Source organism: Barbus barbus (assembly GCF_936440315.1).
Source record: "Barbus barbus genome assembly, chromosome: 30".
Lineage (NCBI taxonomy): Eukaryota > Metazoa > Chordata > Actinopteri > Cypriniformes > Cyprinidae > Barbus > Barbus barbus.
Genome location: NC_136758.1, coordinates 14,785,201 through 14,808,204, shown reverse-complemented (window position 1 = coordinate 14,808,204; position 23,004 = coordinate 14,785,201). Strand labels below are relative to the sequence as shown.

Here is a 23,004-nt window from a genome sequence, read left to right as displayed (position 1 = left end):
CTTTACATTACCATTCAAAAATTTGGGGTCAGTAAGATTTTCTTTTTTTTTTTTTTTTAATTAGTACTTTTATTCAGTAAGGATGCATTATATTGATCAAAAGTGGCAGCGAAAACATTCAGAATATTACAAACAATTTCTATTTCAAATAAATGCTGTTTCTTTGAATTTTATGTTTCATAAAGAATCCAGAAAAAAGGTTTCCTAAAAAATATTAAGCAGCACAACTGTTTTTAACAATGCTAAAAATAGGAAATGTTTCCATTTTTTTCACTTTGCCACCACAGGAATAAATTATATTTTAAATATATCTTAAAATACAAAACAGCTATTAAATTGTGATAATATATTACAATATTACTGTGTTTTTGATAAAATAATGCAGCCTTTGTGAGCAAGACAGACTTACTGACCCTATACTTTCAAACACTAGAGAATATATTACATATTACATTTGGAGAAAAAGGATGCATTAATATGTAAACTATAAAATTGTATTTTCAGGCATATACCAACAACTGGATTAAGGACCAAGAAGGTGAAGCTGTTGGAACATACTTGTTTTTTTTTTGTCATGCTATTTTAATTATGACTTATTAGCATTAAGATCATGGCAGAGGGAAGAAAGAATAGAATTTTCTGAAATGCAGTTTAATATTCTTCTAACAGGAAGTGACTCCTGGTTTATTTCCTTGGGTAAACCATCACTACTATAATTACCATCAACCCCCAGTATGATAAATTGCTAATTGTTTAATACCCTAATCAGCGTTCATTCTTTGCACAGATAAACTGTGACAGCGCCATTAATTTAAATAGTAATTTCACTTAACGGCCAAAACGGCGCAGCAGATTTTTATGCAACGTTTTCTAGGGGCCGCATCCATCACAGCTCTACAGTGACATAAAGATGTCTGACGTGCTCTAACTCACTTAGGGACAGCAGATGTTGCAGCGCTGCGTTTGGTGGCAATTCCCAGGGTGCATTACTTCAGCTCCAATGACTTGCAAATAAACAGCTCAACAATTTTTCCAAAGTAGCTCGTCCCATCCCTGCCCTGCTGCATTTTTCATGATATTTCATTTAAAGACCAGTGAACTTTGACACCCTGACCTCTTGGCTGGGGATGTCCCTCTATTTTGTTTTCCGCACTTGACCTTGGCCTGTCAGCTAAACCAATTCATTTTCCTTCATCTCCACCTTTGTCGCGCTATGAATAGGAACAGGAGGGAAAGCCACTAGCCCCTCTAAATCTGGTTTAGGCATGGTGCAAAAACACGAGCACCCTTTTAGCTCATGCTTTGTTTTTTCGAGCACCGCAAAATGATTGAGCTAATCTTCAGATTTATGATGGATTTGCATACATTCATTAGAGTGCGAGTGAACGCAGGCGAGCATAAGGTGCTTAGGCTGTGTGAATTAAGGTTCATTCACTTAATGATAAGTCAATATTTAGCATGCAATGAGCAACTGATAAAAATGTGTGCTGTGGCTTACACAAGCCTTTGGATAGTAAAACTAAAACTTCGAACAAACAAAAGCACTTCAAAAAAATAAATAATGGCTGAGCACATTCAAAGTCATACTCATGGAGCAAAAGAACTTCATAGTGCTCTATCTTTACATAGTGGACATTACAATCTTTGAAAGAAAAAGCATCTTTAACTCATTTGTCAGTTGAATGTGAATTATCCTGGTATAAGTGTATAAAATACACTTTAGCCACTGCAAGAACAGAAAAAAGGAATGTTTGAAAGCTATTAAACGGTTGGTTTAAAAACATTGTTCCCTGGCTGTTTTATTCATTTATTTATTCAAGGCATTCCTGAGGGAGAGGTGAAAGGACAGCACATTAAACTGACTTTCTTTGTTTCATCCATTGGCCGCGGTTGCATGTGACAAAGTGCTTGGGCAGCAGTAATATTTTCACTGCTCTTTGGGGAATCTGAAAGGAGGAACAAAAGGGGGAGATTTAAGTTTGAACATAAAACTTTTAATGCACATGACGGAAACGCAACAAATGCTACTTTTGAATTTCACTGGGTTGCTCAAGTTTTTTTTTTTTTTTCAGGACTTCATCCTGACCTTAATCCAAAACTGAACTTCTACTTTTGGAATAAAAGAAAATGATGAGATTAAACCGTAAGGAGCCGTTCACAAAGAATGCACAGTTGCATTCCACTGCACTGCCTTTCCATTGCTTTTCTATTTAAACATGCACTATACGGATGTGTTTGACCGTACTCAAGTCTTTTTCATGACACAGCATTCTAAACACAAGATTCTCAGTTTAAAAGTTCAACTTTTAAAAAACAAGTCTGTAGACCTTGCGTTTTTCATTCCACTGCCCTGCATCTTGATTTTTTTTAATTCTTTTTTTAATGCAAAACACAGCCCCTAACACAATTTACAAGGTTGTATATCATTGGTGTGTGGTGGTGTTCTGAAAGCAAAGTCCTCAAAGTTTTTTCTTTTAATCAAATGTAAATTCTTGTCCCAGTCACATTTTCATGTTTAAATAAACATTACTTACACTATCAGAAAAATAAAAATCTAATTATTTTTCAAAAATATTTTTATATTTTTACATTAACAATGTAGTAAATATTATATTTATTAAAGCCAAGTATGAATCTCACATTTATACCAAAATAACTCAAGGCAGTAACAATTTAAACAAAATATTTTGTGAACTTATGTTCAGCTATTCTTTTTAATAGTTAACGTTTAACTATTTTTGAATTTGATGGGTCATCAGTCATCAAAGCTCGGTAAATATTGGTTAACACTAGAACCGCCGGGGGTCGCTGTATACCTAAAACCGCCAGCGGGTAAATTTTACCCACGCATATTACAACTGTTTTTATATGGCTAAAGAACATATTATTTCACTGTATTATATGCCACTGTCTTCACAAAGAAGTGTCTAGAATGAAATTATTGTCTAGTCATTAACTATATTTTTGTCCTGTTTTATGTTCAAGGCTTTTTTTATGCAGGCCACTAATCACTTTTCATAGCGTCAATATAAACAAGCGTGCACTGACGGCAAGAATTAGAAGGAAGTAAATACATATTTGGATGGTGTAATATTATACTACAATGTGATTAATTAACATATTAAGATATGATACTATAATTATATTAGATAATATATTAACCTATGTTATTTAAATTACAAAAATAGCCAATAGACAATGATGAGCAATAATTCACCACACTGCATGATGTGATGAAAAATTCAAGCGCAGCTTCACCTAATTAATAATTAATTTGTTTAGTTATATCATTTGAATAAGAGAACAACACCAATAAACTTCGGGTAATATCAAAAAATAGTTTTGATCATTACATCATAGATTGGATTTGTTTTTTTCTTCAGGAAACGGGCAGACTAAAAAGCACCACAGAAATGCACAATGAACGATAGAAATGGCAAAACAAAAATTAAATAATCTAAATTTTGAACAATTACGAGTAACATTAGGCTACATGAATATGATATTATGAGTAACATTAGGCAACAAATCTTGATCGCTGTCAGATAAGCCGTCAGGCACTGAGCTGACCCAGGATGCTTCCTCTCCCCACCATCAGACTCTCCATCGCTCATGGTATTTAGTGCTTCTTATACCCTTTCAGCATCCATAAATCGCCTTCTTTTTCTCATTTTGTCTTTATTTATGAAACTGGTAACCGCTAATTTAGTGAGTGAATGCGTTGCCTAGCAATGTACAATGTTAAAACATATGCGGCAAGGAAATGATAGCGTGAAAATACAGGCATTATATAGCGGATAAATTTGACCCGCGTGGCGCTTATAGGTATAAATGCCCTGTTTTTTGATCTGGTTTTATCTAAACAATTTTTAACAGCAGGGGATTGTAAATCACACAATTTTAGTAAAAGTCAAATGACTGGGAGACTTGAATGTTTCCTTGAAAATCTGTTATGTACATTTGAAAAACAGCCACGGGTAAAATTTACCCCGTGGCGGTTCTAGTGTTAAAGATGCGGAGATTTACTTTAAATTTCACCAAGCTGATTACTCACTAAAAGCTCCCACAGATCATGTTTTCATGCCATTTTAAGTATTATTTTGACGTAACAATAACGAATGGTGTGTGCACACTAAAAATGAACTTAATATTTCACACACAGTTAATACAAAGGTGCAAACAGATGTGAATTCATGCCGGAAAATTTGCATGCCATGTTGTCACGCAAGCCAATCAGCAAAGAGCTTATTAACATGTCCGGTTTGTTTGACACATCAAGCTGTATCAGAAAATGGAGGAGAGCATTATGCAATGTTTTTATTCACGCTAGTCACACGAAAAAAATCCTGCGATAACGCAATGCGAATATTCTTTTCGCTTTTGTGGTGCACACACCATAAGTGTGTGAGTTTACTTTAAATTAGTCTTCCCATAAACACTATTATATTGTTCATTCAGACTGATTTGCGAATGCACACAAACACAAGAGGCAGGATTTATTGCATGAAACAATCCTAGCAGAACGTAACCAGTCACATCCAATCATACTGCAATGGAGGCACTGACTCCTCTCATGTCACTTTCCCCCATTAATTCTCATTTACTCCCCCCCCCCCCCCCCCCCCAAACTAAAGGCATGCTATAGTTATGTCTAAAGGCATGCATGTTAAAAGTCAATGGGCTCAAGGGAGGCAAGAGAGACTGTAAATTTACCTGCTAGTGTTGCTGTTGGACAATGTTTCAAGAAAAACAAGTGATTTATACACTTTTTAATTTTATATTTTGTAATATTGGCATAGTTTTATTTTTGTACTACCATTTTTTTTTCCTCATCCAATATTTTGGAGAGACAATTGTATGTTATTAGTTAATGCATTACTTAAAAATTAACAATATTTTACAGGATAATTGTGGTTAATGTTAATTTCTATCCATCCATCTTAACATTTGAAAAACATGTAACATTAACAAATAACATCTTTAAAACATAAACTACTATACACAGTCTTGTTATTAAAACAACACTAAAACATCAGAAGCGTCACCAGTGGTCTGACACCACTATTCCTAAACCAAACATGTACAAAGCATTAGGAGTCTGTACTTTGTGATTAGTAGTTGAGCCATGCAAAATGCTTTAATTGCTCAAGGATATTAACTGAGATTATTAGCCATGATTAAAGTAAGAAAAGCTATCATCATAACTGTGTTGAAAGCAAATGGTCTTAATCTGTATGATCTCCAATCGGTCTCAGCAAAAAAGATCTAGACGTGTGTGTTTAGAATGATTCCCACTCTGGCATTCATGTCTTGTCATTTGCAAGACAGTTTTGGCAATATGAGGACATATGAGCCATGATGAAGCGCTCGTGCAGTAACAAATACAACGCAGACACTGACGCATTCAGCCACCGGGATCATTTCCACTCGCAAATGGTCATTGTGTCCTTGAGAACATATTTAATTATTGCACTTTTTTGACATCGTCACAGCCATTTCCACACCCACTCTTATGATCCTTCTCTCTCTCACTCACACATACACAGCTCTAAAGCTTTTAACACTTAAATGGTGTAAAATATTCAGATTTAACCTTGACTGTGGTACAGGCACTGTGCTTTTAAGCAAAGCTCTGTACATAAGCAGATATTAAAAGAGCTCTCTGTATGACACCAAGCCTCCAGATGCAGAAAACTCTGTAATCCAAATCTAAACTTTAAACATGACAGCGGGACATTCACAGTAATACCCTGTATTACTCAAGGCTATTGTCTAAACTGTTTCTCATGTCTCAAATGGAAAATTCAGAAGACTGGATTGGATTTCGACAGTTTAAAGGCTTTAGTGACTTGTCATGGAGGATGATGAAATGTTTCACAGTTCACCTTCAAACAGATGTCTTTGTTTCTGTAACTGGTGTGAAATCTAGGATATAATTTGGGTTATAATTAAGCAACATTGTTAATATTGCCATGATTTTTATGTGTTTTATAATTGATTATGTTTACTAAGGCTGTGTCTTAGAGTCGCAAATCTGTGTTAGAGTTGGAAAGTTTGATTCAATTTTGTTGGTTGACTCAAAAAATATTAAATTTTTCATATATTAAAAGGTTTTAAAATAAATATAAATAAATACCGTTATTTTTGTGCAAAATAGAATGGAAAACAGATTTTTTTTTTTTAAATTTTGATTTACTTCTTTTATATAATATACAAAATCTAAATAAACAAAAATATTTAATTATTTTAAAAATAAAAAATAACCTTCATGCACTATGTAATATACCAATAACAAATAATATTTATAATCTCTAATCAGTTTTGTTTGACAATAAACACTTTTTTTAATCATCCATCAAAAAGCAAAATACTAGAGACTTAATTTGGCACATAATGTTGTTCTAATTGATTTATTATCTGGCTTATTGATCGATCGATTGTTTCTTTAGTGATTTATACACCGTGGCCAAAAGGTGACACTGTTAATTTTCTTTTTGTAATTTGACTAATAGCAGTTCTTTTGAGACTGGTTAAGGGATTGGTTCACAGGCAGCTTTTCAAACAGCTGATGGCTGTCTCTAACAATTCCATCTCCGCTGTGCCGGAGCGCTGCGAGTCCTGACAGGCTAGAGTGTAATGTGTGACAGATTGCACTTTGGGGACCCGGTAATCACATTTCCATCGGCCATCAGCTGGATCTCAGTGGGACATCCTCAGAAAACCGCCTGTGATTCTATTTCCACAATCTGGAGGAGCACGTGCAGTTTAACACAACGTCACAGCATTTCTGAACAACAGAGTTCAGAAATACAAATAGAAAAACAGACACATTTCTCTCTGACAGCCTACTCTTGAAGACAGGCCTGAATATATATTGCATCTATGGATCCAAGTACAATATACTAAATGCACTAAAATTTGATTGGTTGAGTCACAGTTGAAGGCATTAAGTGTATTAGTCAATGCAACTATGAATGGACTTCAAATGAAAATGCTACACTAATGAACTAAAATTAAATGAAAGCGGTTGCTAACATTTAAAAAAAAAAAAAAATTAACTATTGGCCTCACATATACTATATCATCATCATCAAAAATGAAAGAAATATGTCTAATAAATCTAAACCCATTAGACTTTTGCCAAATACCGTTTTGCCACAGTCTACAGCACATTTCATACACTCTCCTCAGCCAATAGAAGAGGATATCAGCTCATGACATATACGGCATTATCTGTCCATTAGCTTATATTTGCAGAGACACTCACTGCTGCTAAAGGAGACGGAACCTTGAGGGAGTTGGGGTGTCTTTATCAAGGTTAAGTAGCTCATTCAATAATAGAGCAGGCTGACAGAGTCAGGAGCCGGCGTGGAGTTCTCGGCGTGAGCCCGCAGCAACGCGCACCAGCGGTGTGGCTACCAGGCAAATGGCCTTTAGTTATCCTAACGGTACTATCCATCATAACATATGCTCTCCCCAGGATGCTCTCTTTAATGAGCGATGACTTCTTCATCTGCCTTATTTCAGTATGATGAACCAAAGGAAGAGAAAATCAAGCGAGGTAATGTGAGTGAGCGCTGTGGCGTGGCTTCTTTTAATCTAGAGGAAAATGTTTCTGCTAGCTTCTGAAATAACTCCAGGTAGGTACGAATGAAGTGATTAAGTTGCCTAAAAAAGGGGGACAGCTTTGAAAAACTGTACATCAAGGGCAGGGTTATTAACCAAAGCTTGAAAATGATTGCTGGACCCAATCCCAGGATGCTACCGAAGCCACCGAACTACTTAGAGTGTGTTTTTATGATAAATACACTGGTGCCACTGACCTCATGGTGGCCATTAGTTCTGTTGCATCCTGGGAGCCTGCTGTGAGCTTGGCACAGCTCTGGCTGGTGCTCAGATAGACTCAGCTCCATCATCCAGCCTGACAAAGATGGCTGACACCAGGGCCAGTGCCCATCCAGCCCATCTGTGCCCAGGTGCCCACTTTAGCGGGGCACTGCGGGGGAGCCTGGGTGACCCCAAGAGGGTTCAGCTCCTTTGACACTCCACCACAGTGTCATTAGAAAGTCACTAAGGAGTGAGGGCTAAACTTAGCCACAATAAAGTGGCCATACGTGCTTTGGCCCATTTAAAGTTTACTAGTGCCACATTTTCTGTTTTGCAGGAGGAGAGGATTTTAAGGCGGTCCTAACAGTACAATTCTGATCCCTGACAATGGGCTGTGATAAAGGGATTGTAATATGATAAGTGTGATGTGTGAAAGGCAAATTATTCTTTGTGTCATCAATAGCGGTTCACTTCCGAAGGTTATGATAGACTGCAACTGCAAATCAGATAAGTCTGATTGCTCTTGAAATATCAGCAAACCACTGATAACCAATCAAATATGAGAACCGGAACAAACTTTTCTCTAAAATACACTACTGTTCAAAGGTTTGGGATCAGTAAGATTTTTATTTTTTTTGGAAAGAGAGAAACAAACATTATTATTCAGCAGGGATGCATTAAATTGATCAAAAGTGACAGTAAAGACATTTATGACACTACAAAAGATTTCTGTTTCAAATAAACATTGTTCTTTTGAACTTTATATTAATCAATGAACCCTGAAAAATTAATTTATCATGGGTTTTGCAAAAAATATTACATAACCCACCTGTTTTTAACATTTATAATAGTAAATGAGCCTATTAGAATGATTTCTGAAGAATCATGTGACACTTTTCAGTTTTGAAAATTCAGAAATTCAGTTTTGCCATCACAGGAATAAATTAAATTTTAAAATATATTAAAATAGCAAACAGTTGTTTTAAGTGTAATGATATTTCACAATCTTTTACTTTTAAAAGTTTACTGCATTTCTGATTAAATAAATGCAGCCTTAGTGACCATAAGAAACTTTACTGACCCCAAACTTTTTAATGGTTGTGTACAATGCAGGCAAGCACGTGCCTCCAAGCTGACCTGATACATGTTTATGGGGCGTCCCTTGGTCAACATCCCCACAGCACACCGTCTCTCTAGGAACTAGCTGTCCTCCACAGCACCGAGAGCTGAAGCCATCATAAAGACGCCCCCCACAGCAGATCTGCCCGGCTCCAGAAATGAAAGGACTCCCACCACAGCATGAGTCCCCGAGACCGACAGATACACGCCGTTCCACAGATTCTGGACAACAGACCTCACCTACGAACACATATAGAACAATCAACTACAGTATGTAATGTAAAACAAAAGAATGTTCAAAAAAGAAAGGAAGAAACAATTGAGACTTATATTTTACTTATATATTATGCAGCTTAACTTGCTGAATGCAGTATATACCTGGTGGGACTAGTACGTAATATCCTCCACAACACTGGTGTTGAGACAGAGGCTGGACAAACTGACCTCCACAACACACACTCCCAGAATCCTTTAGAGCTGGAACATAACGCTCTTCACAACACTGATGAGAATGATTTAGGCTGTGAACAGTGCCTGCACAGCATACCTGCAACAATATAACACATAAAAATCTATGCAATTCAAATACATTGTCCATACAAGTTTTGCACTCCTCAAGGCAATTAGGAAGTTAAGAGGTGGCAATGCCTCAGCCCTGAGGGCCCGCAGAGGCACATGTGAGCGCAGGTAGAAATCCAGCCCACCTCTTCGCTCCACAGCGGCGGGCTATATTTAGCCGGACTCCACTGCCTACTTTGGCGAGAAATCAGGGCAGGATAGATTCTCTACAGTGCTGAGATGATACTCTTGTGGCGTCTGAAAAATCTGTTTTGCCCTGAGCCACTGACATTGTCCTTACCTTCTGGCCCAGCTTCCAGTAGAAAAATGGCATACAGTAAATACCTCCTCTGCTGTGCCTTTGAGAGAGGGTTGAACTTTTGAACCTACTTGAACCCGGTTTATCAAACTCCTGAGAATTACAACCACTATGTGTAAAAGCAGCACAAAAAGAAAGCTTGTGCATATAGCATATAATTGCCCTCAAAACACAATTTTAGCTAGAGTAAAAGTATAAGAGCTGTTAAGCGATTAAAACTTCTATGAAACAGAAGGTACATCCAAGTAAAACGGATTATTGAAGAATAAAATGCATCGATTGTTTATTGGATGCAAGCTTGAAGTCAACTGTAAGAAAGGGGCAGGGACTAAATGTTCGGAAAAGTCTGGAATACATTACCAGAGAAAAATTTGCAGCTCACCAAAATAACAATTTGATTAAATTATAAATGAAATAAAAGCATTAATTAATCCAATAACATGCATTTAGAACATAATGTGAATTTCCAATGCATGCTGATATTAAACATTTTAATTAAATTAATTACAATATGTTTCTTAACCAATCACATATATTAATATTTGGCGGGGGGGGGGGGGGGGGGGGGTGCTGGGGGTCTTCGGATATAATGTTGGACAATTAGTGACCTTCAAGTCAACAAGGTTCAAGGTTCAGAATTGCTTGTAGATTTTTCAGCATGTTTAACTGTGTTTTTCTATTGAGTCTTTTTTATAATTAAAATAACACATTAAATTGACATCCCTAATTATAACATAGCTGATATTTAACAGCAGTACTCCTTTCACAAGGTGTTAAAATATGGATAATGCTGAATTTAAGACGAGCTCCATTAGCACATCATCACAATAGTGTGTCATGTTGCCTCTGTGAAATTCATTTTTCTATTATACTGCTTTACAGCTTTGAGAGCTCTTGTCCTTATCTGAGTTGTGTTCTCTTTGTGTGCTTGTCTCTAGTGTATTACTGTCTGATTTAAGCTGGTGGAGACGTATGGCCTGTGTTTGCTTGCCAAGTTGGCTGTATTTCAATAAAACCAGGATGGCAGCAATTGCAGAAGACAAGTTCATCTGTTTACTGAAAACAATCACAGGGACTGTACTTCATAGATAAATACCAGACACTCCAATGGATACGTCACTGTTCCTTCATGGAATACTTTACGAGCAAAACTAATGATCTAAGCGTAAGAGTTTAAATGCGGTTTGTGAGTAGTTACCTGCATCTCAGGCTTATAACAGGTCTTGCCGCAGAAGTCTTGTTCTGCGGGGCACTCCAGGTACGAGCAGTGAGCCTGAGGAGCAAACGCCTGCTGGGTCTGCAGCTCCTCGCACCGCTGCAGAGTCCTCCGCCATACGTCATATCCTCCCAGAATGCCATTGGGCTTACCAGGTGACGTCCATTCTAGTTTAACTGATCTAACAAATACAGTATACAGACAACACAGATATTAAACATTCACAAATACTGCCCGTCACTTGGTTTATATTGTCAGTCTGGTTTTCATTCATACTTTGTTTTTGTTATGTCACTGTCAAGGAGAAAGTAGCATGTAAAATAATAGAAAAAATGGTTATAATCCCCTTGTTATATAGCGCTTTATACAACTTGATATACTAGAGCCAAATAGATTGTGCTGTGCAGTATGAGTTATGATATGTGTCATCTTTTCTTTTTCCAATGTACTTCTTGTATTGATTTTCCTCTCCACTCATCATGCAGGAGAGCTGGCTTTCCACAGAAAAGAACAATTTTTGTTCACTACTGCTGACTTTCAGATATTGGATAAAATATTGAGACATGTATTAGGTCATTAAAATATTACACCCAAGTTGTATTTCAAGAATTATACTGTATCACAGTATAACTTTTTGTAATATTTAGTAATAATAGCAACATTTATAGAAATGTATTTACTTATCACATATTTTGTTGTATTTTAAGGTAAGTTTGTTTACGAATAACTTTTAAATGGCACACACTGTGAAACATGCTGTGGCATACTCCATTAATAAATGAGTAAATAAGTAAGAAGCAAGCAAGTAAAAACAAAAAAACAAAACATCACATTTGGTGGAGCGCCTTGCTATATAAAGGAACAGAAAGAGTGGACAGGGAAGAAATCAAGGACAAGACAAAAACAAAAACCAAACCAAACCAAAAACCAAACAAAACCAAACCAAACCAAACCAAACAAAACCAAACAAAACAAAACAAAACAAAACATCATATTTGGTGGTGCAGCTTGTTATCTAAAGGAACAGAAAGAGTGGGCAGGGAAGAAATCAAGGACAAGACAAAAACAAAAACCAAACCAAACCAAAAACCAAACCAAACCAAACCAAACCAAACCAAACCAAACAAAACAAAACAAAACAAAACAAAACATCATATTTGGTGGTGCAGCTTGTTATCTAAAGGAACAGAAAGAGTGGGCAGGGAAGAAATCAAGGACAAGACAAAAACAAAAACCAAACCAAACCAAACCAAAAACAAAACAAAACAAAACAAAACAAAACAAAACAAAACAAAACAAAACATCATATTTGGTGGTGCAGCTTGTTATCTAAAGGAACAGAAAGAGTGGGCAGGGAAGAAAAAAGGACAAGACAAAAAACAAACCAAACCAAACAAAACAAAAGAAAATGAAACAAAACAAAAGAATTTGCATCTGGCCGTGCAGTTTGCTGCCTGAAGGAACATTGCAGAGAGCAAACAGGAAAGAAAAACAAAAAAAGCCATTAAACGAGCCTTATTTCTTTCTTAACTGTAGCCATAACCTTATGGAAATGTGCTTTTGTTTTCATCATCCTTTTCATCTCCTCTCCACACATGATAATATCCATACCGCTCTGTGATTTAGCTTCCTTTGCTTTTTGCCCATCTCTTTTGTGTTGTGCAAATCTCGTCACATACGTAAGACGTGGAGAATGACATAATTACGGTTTGTGTGGGTCTCTCTCCTCTCTTCTGCCCCCTCCCTGATGAGGAAGCTAATTGATAGTGAAGGCCTCTGATGACTTAAAGCTGACAGACCTTAGTATCTGATTAGGAATTCATGAAATGCGACAAGGCTTCCTCTTTTAAAGTACAGATAGAGAATCGTTTGGAGATTACTGTGCGCCTTTACAACACAAAATATTATTCATGATTACTTTCCTTTTGGAGGGGTGGGGGATGGGGAAGCAGCTTTGCTATAACAAATGCATTAGTATTAGCATTACAAAGGGTGTCATTGCTGTCCACCGTTAATCCCTCATGGAGAGAAATAACTGGAATTCATATTGGGCGACAGCAGCGGGTAAGCCATCGGTTGCAGAACTTGTCATATTTCAATCAAAGCTTAAGCCAGCCGCCGATTCCTGCGCCCAGCCCCAACATAGCACCAGAGACAGAATTAATGAATTAGCTATTGATTAAATTCCACTCGAGCAAATCTAGCGTGGCAAATAAATGAACTGTTTGGGGCATGTGTAGGCCACGGCCAGCCATGTCGGGCCAATCGATCAGTAGTTAGTATTCTATTGGGAGTGAGTACAGCACACTGGTGATATGACATGAGGGTGGGAGACAACACGGCAGGAAATGTGTGAATTATGGCTTATTGTGATGGTACACAGAGCCCTAGTGCCTTAAAAAAACAATTTTTACAGTGCTTACACTGTGTTATACTGTGGTATGTATAAGGTCATCTTATATTGTGTACAGTGTACAGGGTCATTACTGGCTGCAACTGATTGCAAGCTGCTGAAGATGCATGTCATCTCAGAATGTTCACTAACCACCAGTTAGCAAAATTCAATGCAAGACAACTGCAAAATATGTGAACTATATGTTAAATATGTATTTTCCAGTGCAAAACCATAGACATACAGTGAAAATAAAATGGCTATTAGCTGTCCAGCACATAAAACTTTCATTTGGACACTTTGCATGTATTACAAAGAGACTAATTTGGTGAATTACTCTTGTTTTTAAGGTATTTTATAGAGGTCAACCGATTGATCGGTTTTGCAGATTAATTGGCACTGATTGCTGGAACTATCTGCAAAAAATCCATGTGACAATAGTTAATAAACTATGAACTTATGAACTATAAACTATCAATATAATCATTAATATTAATATTTTATTCATTTACAGAGTATGGTTCAGTAGTTCAGTGGTTTTCGTTCAGTATCCATTTTAAAATCTATTGCCTGATTAATTGGTACCGGCCAGTGTGGTTTATCGGTATCAGTAAAATCCACTTTCGGTCGACCTCTAGTATTTTATAAAATAATTGGGGGAACAATGTAGATCAGGGGTGCCCAATCCTATTCCTGGAGAGCTACCTGTAGAGTTCAGTTCCGAACCTGATCAAACACACCTGTATGTAATTATTAAGTGCTCCTGAAGATCTTAATGGGCTGGCTGAGTTGTGTTTGATGAGAGTTGGAGCTGAACTTTGAAGGAAGGTAGATCTCCAGGAACAGGACTGGGCATCCTTTATGTAGATGCTAGATGGATTGCTTGGGCTCACAATGTCAGCCTTTGAAGCGATGATGAATATATTTAACCAATAGATTGTCAATAAAACAAGCACATTCACACCACTCTCTGGGTCTGCTTGACTGACTCACCTAGAGCTAAGCACCTGCATCTGAGGTTTGGCGATTTCAGTCGGTGTGTCCTCCACCGTGGTCACCTGAGTGCTGTTACTCTTCACACATGCATACACGGTACACACCTCCACCTAAACACAGAAAACAGCAGAACCACTGTGCAGGTTAAATTCAAAACAAAGTGAGGATCAAAATCTGAGACAACTAGAGAAATGTAACATGTTTTCTCACCAAAAATTAAAAATCAGCATAAAAAATAAGTCAAATGATTAGTGCATTATAGCAGAAACATGATTATTAGTTTAGTATTTAAAATTTGTAATTTTGTTTATTTACTTATTTACCCATTTAAAAATCTTTAGATCCTAGATTTTTAATGTAGTCTCAAGACTTTTAATATATGCTAAATAATACAATGAATTTGTGTTTAAATAGAAGGCCAGACCTGAATACTGTATACAGTGAATGGCAAGAGTCCTCCCACTTCCAGTGATCCAGTTCCATTGCTAGCAGACTCATAGAGACGGCCATTTAGATAGACGGAGTACTGTGTGACTGCACCATTTGGAACAAGAGGAGCTGTCCAGAGCACTCTCACTGCTGTGCTATTTAGGACCACCACCTCTGGAGGAAAGACCCCTTCGGGTTCTGCAACACAGACAGAAAGCCACACTAAATCACCCAGAAGAGTTCAGCGGACTGAAGCCCTCATGAAAACATACGGTCATATTGACATAACCCCAGCGCTTTTGAAGAGCTCAGTCCTCAAGATTTGTCTCTTTAACCTATGCCCAAGACGAGGCTCAGGAAAGGCTTGAGGTCCTCAAGTCTGCAGTAGTTTCTACAGAGAGTAATACAATGACCAACAACATCAACAGAAAAAGACCCGGAGGAATTCTTTTCTTTTTTTCCCCCGACCAAGATCATGCCAGCGCTAGCATAAACACACAGCATATTCTACCCTTAATAGTCTCTGAAAAGGCTTTGGGCAGCACTTTTATTTCTGCCTTAGAAAAATAGCATGAAAGAGAGACAGAGAGAGGGATAAACAAACAAATAAAAAAGACTGAGGCATTTTCTTAAAGCTGATCTGTGTAATTTTTTTGATGTTAAAATACTTTCTCCTATCCTAGCTTTTAGTGTTGAGAACAGTATAAGGAAACCATTAATAGAAATCATCTAGAATCTCATCTCATCAATCAAATAATAAAATCAAAATAGTAAATAATATAAATGTATATAATTATAAGTAATATAAAAAAAATGGTTGGTACAATTTATTTATTTACCTTTTGGTAATCTCTATATATTTGTCTCTCAGTTGTTAGTTTCAACAATAACCAATAATAAAACAGCAGTACATGTGTGTACATTTGATGTGTGCTCCCGAGTGCACTCATGTGTATAAATAATGTAATTTCATATGTACATCAGGGAATGCTGGCAGCAATACATCAGGGAGAGCTGGCAGAATGAGAAAAAGCTGAGTGTGACTCTTTCACTTTCACTTTTGCTTTTGGGGGTTCCCGCAGATGGCTTGTGGGCAAATTGAATCAGTCCTGGAGAAGCGAGCAGGGACTGGAGTGTTGCACCGGGGGCAGAGGGGGTTAACTGGGCCAGTCTGGGGGATTCTTTCTACAGCTTGCACCATTTTCGCCTTCTTTTCCTTTTCTCCCCTTCTGTTTTTTTTGCAAGCTCTTCCTTTCCCATGACAAATCACACTGACTTACAAAAGAAGACCAGAGAGCCTATTTTTCAGCTTGATGTGACTCTAGTAAACAGCTATTGTGACAACTTTGTAAGGCTCTTCTGAAAGAATGTAAAAAGGGAATGATTGATAAAGCTTTTTTTCTGAGGCGAGTGAAGTTAGTTTGTGAAAGAGAGCTGAAAGAAATGAGTGTAGTGCTAATGACAGCTGAGAGATCAAATATCTCAGCAGCGGCTTTGAACAAGCCATTGGCTGACATGACGGGCTGAGGAATGAATTCGATACAGAGCAGGGGTCCTGACACTTACACTCTCTATAAAGAATATAACTGCTGTTCTTCCTGCTCAAAGCCTAAAAAAGTCTCTCTTTTTTCCTGCTAACACAAAGGTCAACAAGTGAAGAGACCCCTTCTGAGATATCTTCTAGTAAAGTTGAAGCATTTGTACCTTTACTGCAAATCTTACTGAAGGTTTGAGGGACAGATAAATGTTTTGGCAACAACTAAAAGCCGTCTAAGCACCTTAATAGGTGGTATGTCCCTCAAAAGGATGCTCAAATAAGCGTTCACACAGGCTAGACTTTTTGTGTATAAAAATGCGAGACGCAGGGAGGTGGAATGAAATAAAAGCAGAACTTGAAAAAGTTTTAAAGAAATTAAAAATAAAATTAAATAAAATTAAAAATAAAATTGATAAAAAGGGTTGTGTGAACAGACCATAACATTGTTCTTAGTGAACTGGTTGTCTTATGTTGAAAAAAGTACTAATTTTCATTATTACAAAGCAAGGATTATTATAATTAATCACTAATCAATCAATAAAAGCTGTTGGAGAACTTGTTTTAAACTCTCAAGCTACAAGTTACTCATATTTGTAAAGAGTCAAATAACAAACTAAATATTATTTTTAAAAGTAGTTACTGTAGGTGCACTTACTACATCGAAGCTCCTGAAATATATCAAATAGCAGTAACTATCTACCACTAAAGATACCTTAATAAAAGAGATAAAGTTACATTTACACTAAATTAAATAAAATAAAACTAAAAGCACCCTAATATACAGTATATAAAACAACCAAAAATAGTGCAATGAACACCACTATTTAGCATTAAATATTTCCTAAAAAGAACAAAAACAGTAAAATCAAAAAATGAATCAATGCAGGGACTCAAATGAATCAGTGAATCATTTGTCAAATGGGTTCATTTTCAGGAACTGTTTGAGTTAACCAACTTCCCAATGTGGTAAATGAGACAGAAGACACATAGGAGAGCTGAGAGCACATTTGATTATTGACTTGATTATTAAGCAGCTACTTAGAAAAAGATGGAAAAATTTGCTTACTACTTAAAAAGCCTGTTTAGAATGCAGCTAAACTATTCAAGACATTAAAAAATCTCCATCACTGACCAAAAGAGCAATGACCGGATGTGACCGATATCAGTGCTCTCCTGAAGCATCTCTTTCCATATAATTTCTGCTGCTGTTATTAATGCAAGACTTCGCATGGACAACCTTGTCTCCATTCCAGTTTTAATTAGCAGGTTCTTAACATATACACTATCACTACACTAACTGCTTTTAATAAGCTGCCCTTTAGGCTGTAAAATAATGAAGCTACCACTACTAACTCTTTGGTAAATGACCTGTAACCTTTATTTAGGAGCAAATGATATTCTAATGTTTTTAATTATACTGATAGTTGGGAGCGAGAGAAGTTGAGGCATGTTATGTTTAGTTTTTAGTGTGTAAGGCACAATTTAACTCACCCCGCAGTGTGTGTGTGCGTATATAAGAGGTTTGCTGAGCTTTCATCTGTTTCCTGTGCTATCAGTGCATCAGTACATTAACTGTGTGAGAGGACAGCTTAATGACTATTGATCATAGCACAGAGGTCAAGATATCAAAATTTTTGTAAAGGCAAATTTTTTCCGCAGCTTGTGAGGTTTGCCTTTAGTACAGAGGGAAAATATTCAGTCAATCAGTACTTCTTCTCATCTGTTTTTTATCTCTGTGAGCAGGGACTGCTGGAATGATATTAGAGAGGTAGGCTGACAGAAATCACAGAAATATTTGAAGTGCTGACAGGAAAACCATAATTAGCCAATATCTTCAATCCAAATTTCATCCAGTTAAACATACAGAGATAGTCGTGGTCTAGTAAACTACTTGGATTTTAAATATCATCTAAAACGCTTGGCAAATTTTATATTACTTGGGTTGTTGCAGAAAACAAGATCCTAAAAGAAACTAATTGGCAAAGACAACACCTGGTCTTTTTGTTCCTAGGATGTGGCAAATATACAGTTGTGGTCAGAATTATTGGAACCCTTGGTAAATATGATCAAAGAAGACTGTGAAAATTAACCTGCTTTGATAATCCTTTTGATCTTTTATTAAAAAAATTCACAAAAAGCTAACCTTTCATTGGATAATAAGAATTTAAAATGGGGGGAAATATCATTATGAAATAAATGTTTTTCTCTGATACACATTGGTCACAATTAACGACACCTTTTTATTCAATACTTTTTGAAACCTCCATTTGTCAGTTTAACAGCTCTAAATCTTCTCCTATAATGCCTGATGAGGTTAGAGAACACCTGACAAGAGATCAGAGACCATTCCTTCATCCAGAATCACTCCAGATCCTTTAGATTCACAGCTCCATGACGGTGCTTCTTCTCTTCAGTTCACCTCACTCATTTTCTACAGAGTTCAGGTCAGAGGACTGGAATGGCCAGCAGAAGCTTGGTTTTGTGCTCAGTGACCCATTTGTGTGTTGTTTTTGAGGTTTGTGTTTGGATTATTGTACGGTTGGAACATCCAAACATGGCCCATTATAAGATTTCTAATAGAATCAGTCACTTATTGATTTTTTATCTGTTGGTATTTGATAGAATCCATGATGCCATGTTTCTGAACAAGATGTCCAGGACCTCCAGCAGAAATATAGGCCCACAACATCACAAATACAGCAGTATATTTCATTGTACACATGGGGTACTTTTTATCCCTGTGTTCACCAAACCCATCTTGAGTGTTTGCTGCTAAAAAGCTCATTTTTTAGTTTCATCTGACCATAGAAGTCAGTCCCATTTGAAGTGCCAGTCCTGTCTGATAACTGAATATGCTGGAGATTGTTTTTGGATGAGTGAGGAGAATTTTTCTTGAAATCCTCCCAAACAACATGTGGTGATGTAGGGGCTGTTTGACAATTTTTTTTTAAAGGTTTTCTGACCCCGAGACTCAACTATTTTCTGCAATTCTCCAGCTGTGATCCTTGAAGAGTCTTTAGCCACTCAAACGCTCCTTCTCACCGTGCATTAGGACGATATAGACACACGTCCTCTTCCAGGCAGTTTCATTACATTTTCTGTTGATTGGAAATTCTTAATTATTGCCCTGATGGTGGAAATGGGGATTTTCACTGCTCTAGCTCTTTTCTTAAAGCCACTTCACTAATTTGTGAAGCTCAATTATCTTTTGCTGCACATCAGAAATATATTCTTTGTTTTTTCTCATTGTGATGGATGATTAAGGGAATTTGGGCTTTGTTTTCCCTCCTATTTACATTTCTGTGAAACAGGAAGCCATGGCTGGATAATTTCATGTTCATAATCATCCTAGAGTGCTCAAAATTGTGAATATGAATGGGAGTATACTTCAGAGATATTTTACTCTTAAGAATTTCTAGGGGTGCCAATAATTGTGTCCAACGTGTGTTTGAGAAAAACATTTATTTCATAATGATACCCCCCCCCATTTTAAATTCTTATTATCCAATAAAAGGTTAGCTTTTTGTGAATTTTTTTAATAAAAGATCAAAAGGATTAACAAAGCAGGTTAATTTTCACAGTCTTCTTTGATCATATTTACCAAGGGGTCCAATAATTCTGACCACAACTGTAGTACTGTAGTTATTTACATTAGTGAGCTGAAATATATTAATAAAACGTACACTATACTATTCAAAAGTTTAGTAATTTTTTAACGAAATTATTTTATTCAGCAAGGATACATTAAATTCATTAAAAGTGACAGTAAAGGCATCTTAATCTTACAAAAAATGCTGTTCTATTGAATTTTCTATTCATGAAAAAATCCTAAATAAAAATGTTTCACATTTTCCAAAAACACATAAAGCAGCAGAACCGTTTTCAACATTGATATTAAGAAACAATTATTGAGCATTAAATCAGCATATCAAAATGGTTTCTAAATGATCATGTGGCATTGAAACCTGGAGTAATGGCTTCATTTTGCCATCACAGGAATAAATCATATTTTAAAATAGAAAACAATTACTTTAAACGGCAATAATATTTCATAATATTAAAATGTTACTGTATTTAAAAAAAATAAATGTAGCCATGGTGAGTATAAGAGACTTAATTAAAAAAATATTAAAAACTTGACACAAACTTTCGAAACGGTAATGTAAGCTGTAAAACGGTTTTAGAGATTTCAACTCCATTTACATAACAGGAAGTGTACTTTTCAACTGAATCACTCCAATACGGACTTTGACTGCCTACTCATACTTAAGGAACAAACAAGAACATTATAAACGGTGCAACCAGTTCATGCACTTACATACATGTAATGCTTTGAGTTATGATTATGATTTAATCAAAACAGGAGGGTTTAACAATATACAACCAATCTGGGGCCCTGTGGCTTGGCAGTCAATTTAGATGTGTGTATCACACATCTATGTGGCATATACTCACCTCCATCTGTAGTAGTGCAGCTGACCTCAGGACTGGTAATGTTGTGAGCGCCGTTGGATACAGTCAAGGAGAGCTTGTACTCGGTGCTGGGCTGCAGGTCAGAGAGGACCACAGAGGTCACAGTGGGGTCAAGTGTAAGAGTCTGCCTGTGCTGGGTGGACAGAACCGTAAGGATGTAGTCCTCCACACTTCCCTGCAAATCTTGCAGAGCTGGGAATGTAAAATATAGAGAGAGACAGGACACACTAAAAGGTCAATCTCAAAACCATGTTCTGTAAACACAGATTCTTTCCTGAAATGTATTTTCGGTCAAGGGCCAGGATAAGTTTAATATAGAGAATCTAGACTCTTACCTGGGGTGGACCAGCTGACCAGGATCGCTGTATGATTGAGAACGTGGATGGATATGTTGGTGTGGGTGAGGGGTTGCCCAGCCAGTGTGACCCCTGTGGCAACCTCTGCTGAAGCATAGCCAACATCATTGTGAACCAGAAGTTTGTATTCGTACCATGTGTACCTGTAACACATTTAAAAACATTATGCACATGGACATTTTCAGAAGCCACAATCACAGAATCTTTCCTTTATAATACAGAAAACATGTAATATATTTATTACATGTACATATGAAATAATTTATATGCATAGAAAAAGATATTGGTCACACTTTATTTTAAGGTCCAATTCTAAAATTATTATTAACAAACAATTAACTTTTGCCTCAAGAAACTCCTAATTTGCTGCTTATTAATAGAAAGGTAGTTGTTAAGTTTAGGTATTTGGTAGGATTAGAGATGCAGAACATAGTCATACAGAATATGTGTTTTATATATGTGCTAATAAACAGCCAATATGTTATTAATAAGCATGCTAATAAGCAACTAGTTAATATTGAGAATTGGTCCCTATACTTAAGTGTTACTGAAATATATTTAGTTTTTAAAATACTGTTAATTTATTCACATACATTTAAAAAATCTAAATATATAATAAAAAGTAGGAAAAATACTTATACTTAAAATATATATATATTAATACATGTATTATTATAACAACTATTAAAAATATATCCACTGAAAAATGTGTGGTCAGTATGATTTTTTTTACAATCTATCAGCCTATCAATTTATCTGTCTATCTATCTATATTATCAATATTAACTTGTGTGTTTATAAGAATGAGGCTGTATAATATTTGCAAAAGTTGCGGTATTGCTGCATTAAAAGTGGAGTGTTTAAATATGCTGCATAAAGTCAAGCTCAAGGACTGAAAACATTTAAATGAAGTCAGACACAAATCTAAATGACAGAACCTGTGATACACAGGAAACATTTGGGGTTTTTATGTTGGAGTCTTTCAGCATACACACAAGGAGTGCCAGAGAAAGATTAGCTGAAAACAATTTAACTCTATGGAATATTTGCTCAAAGTATCTTTGAACAGCATTAAAAAGATGGCATCGGTGCACAAAAACAGTTTTGTACACACAAGCAAAGTTTGCATTAAAGCTAATTTCAGTAATCTCACCTGCTAAGGCCTTTATCTTCATGAAACAATTTGGTTCCTGCGTAAACATTGTACCACAGATTCAAATCTTCAGGGGGACGGGAGGCCAGGGGCTGCTGGGTTTTCCGTCTCAACAGCTCAAATCTGAGGGCAGCGGAAACAGCCAGATAATCAGAGCCCGCTCCACTCCCACAATCCTCCTGCCATTTCACCCGCACCGCTGTTTGCTGGGTTTGTGCTTTTGTCTTTTCTCTCTCTCTCTTTCTTTCTCCCTCAACAGTAATGCTAATTTTGCCTGTAATCAGGAGAGCTCAGCTTAATGTGCGCTTTATAAGCCTAGTTAAACAAACAGAGCAGCAGCGGGAAAAGTAGTCATGAATTTTAATCATCCGCCGTGAACAGACCTTTATTTACCACCTAATCAGCTCAAAAACAGACTAAAATATACAGTGAGAGAGAACAAGAACTTTTGCGTTGTTCCTCACTCTTCACAACCTAGGGAGAATCTTGCTGTTCTCATATAAAATGCCAGAGTTATGGATTATTCCCAAGAAATTATATAAATTTCTTTACCATATCACTCAAAATTGTGGTGACAATTGATTTTACTTTGAAATATCTAAATATCCGTTTAAACATCCATTTTACAA

General features: G+C 36.5%; 1 protein-coding gene across 1 annotated transcript in view; it reads right to left on the bottom strand.

Annotated features, from left to right (window-relative positions):
• The window catches only part of ush2a (Usher syndrome 2A (autosomal recessive, mild)), a gene marked incomplete at both ends in the record, with an annotated part of 210,615 nt that overhangs the window by 56,037 nt on the left and 131,574 nt on the right, over nt 1-23,004 (bottom strand). The window contains 8 exons of the mRNA XM_079385784.1: nt 8,965-9,186; nt 9,325-9,493; nt 11,022-11,220; nt 14,425-14,537; nt 14,852-15,054; nt 20,849-21,058; nt 21,202-21,365; nt 22,376-22,498. Of these exons, the coding sequence (XP_079241910.1) occupies nt 8,965-9,186; nt 9,325-9,493; nt 11,022-11,220; nt 14,425-14,537; nt 14,852-15,054; nt 20,849-21,058; nt 21,202-21,365; nt 22,376-22,498 (1,403 nt within the window). The remainder of the gene's footprint in view (nt 1-8,964; nt 9,187-9,324; nt 9,494-11,021; nt 11,221-14,424; nt 14,538-14,851; nt 15,055-20,848; nt 21,059-21,201; nt 21,366-22,375; nt 22,499-23,004) is intronic.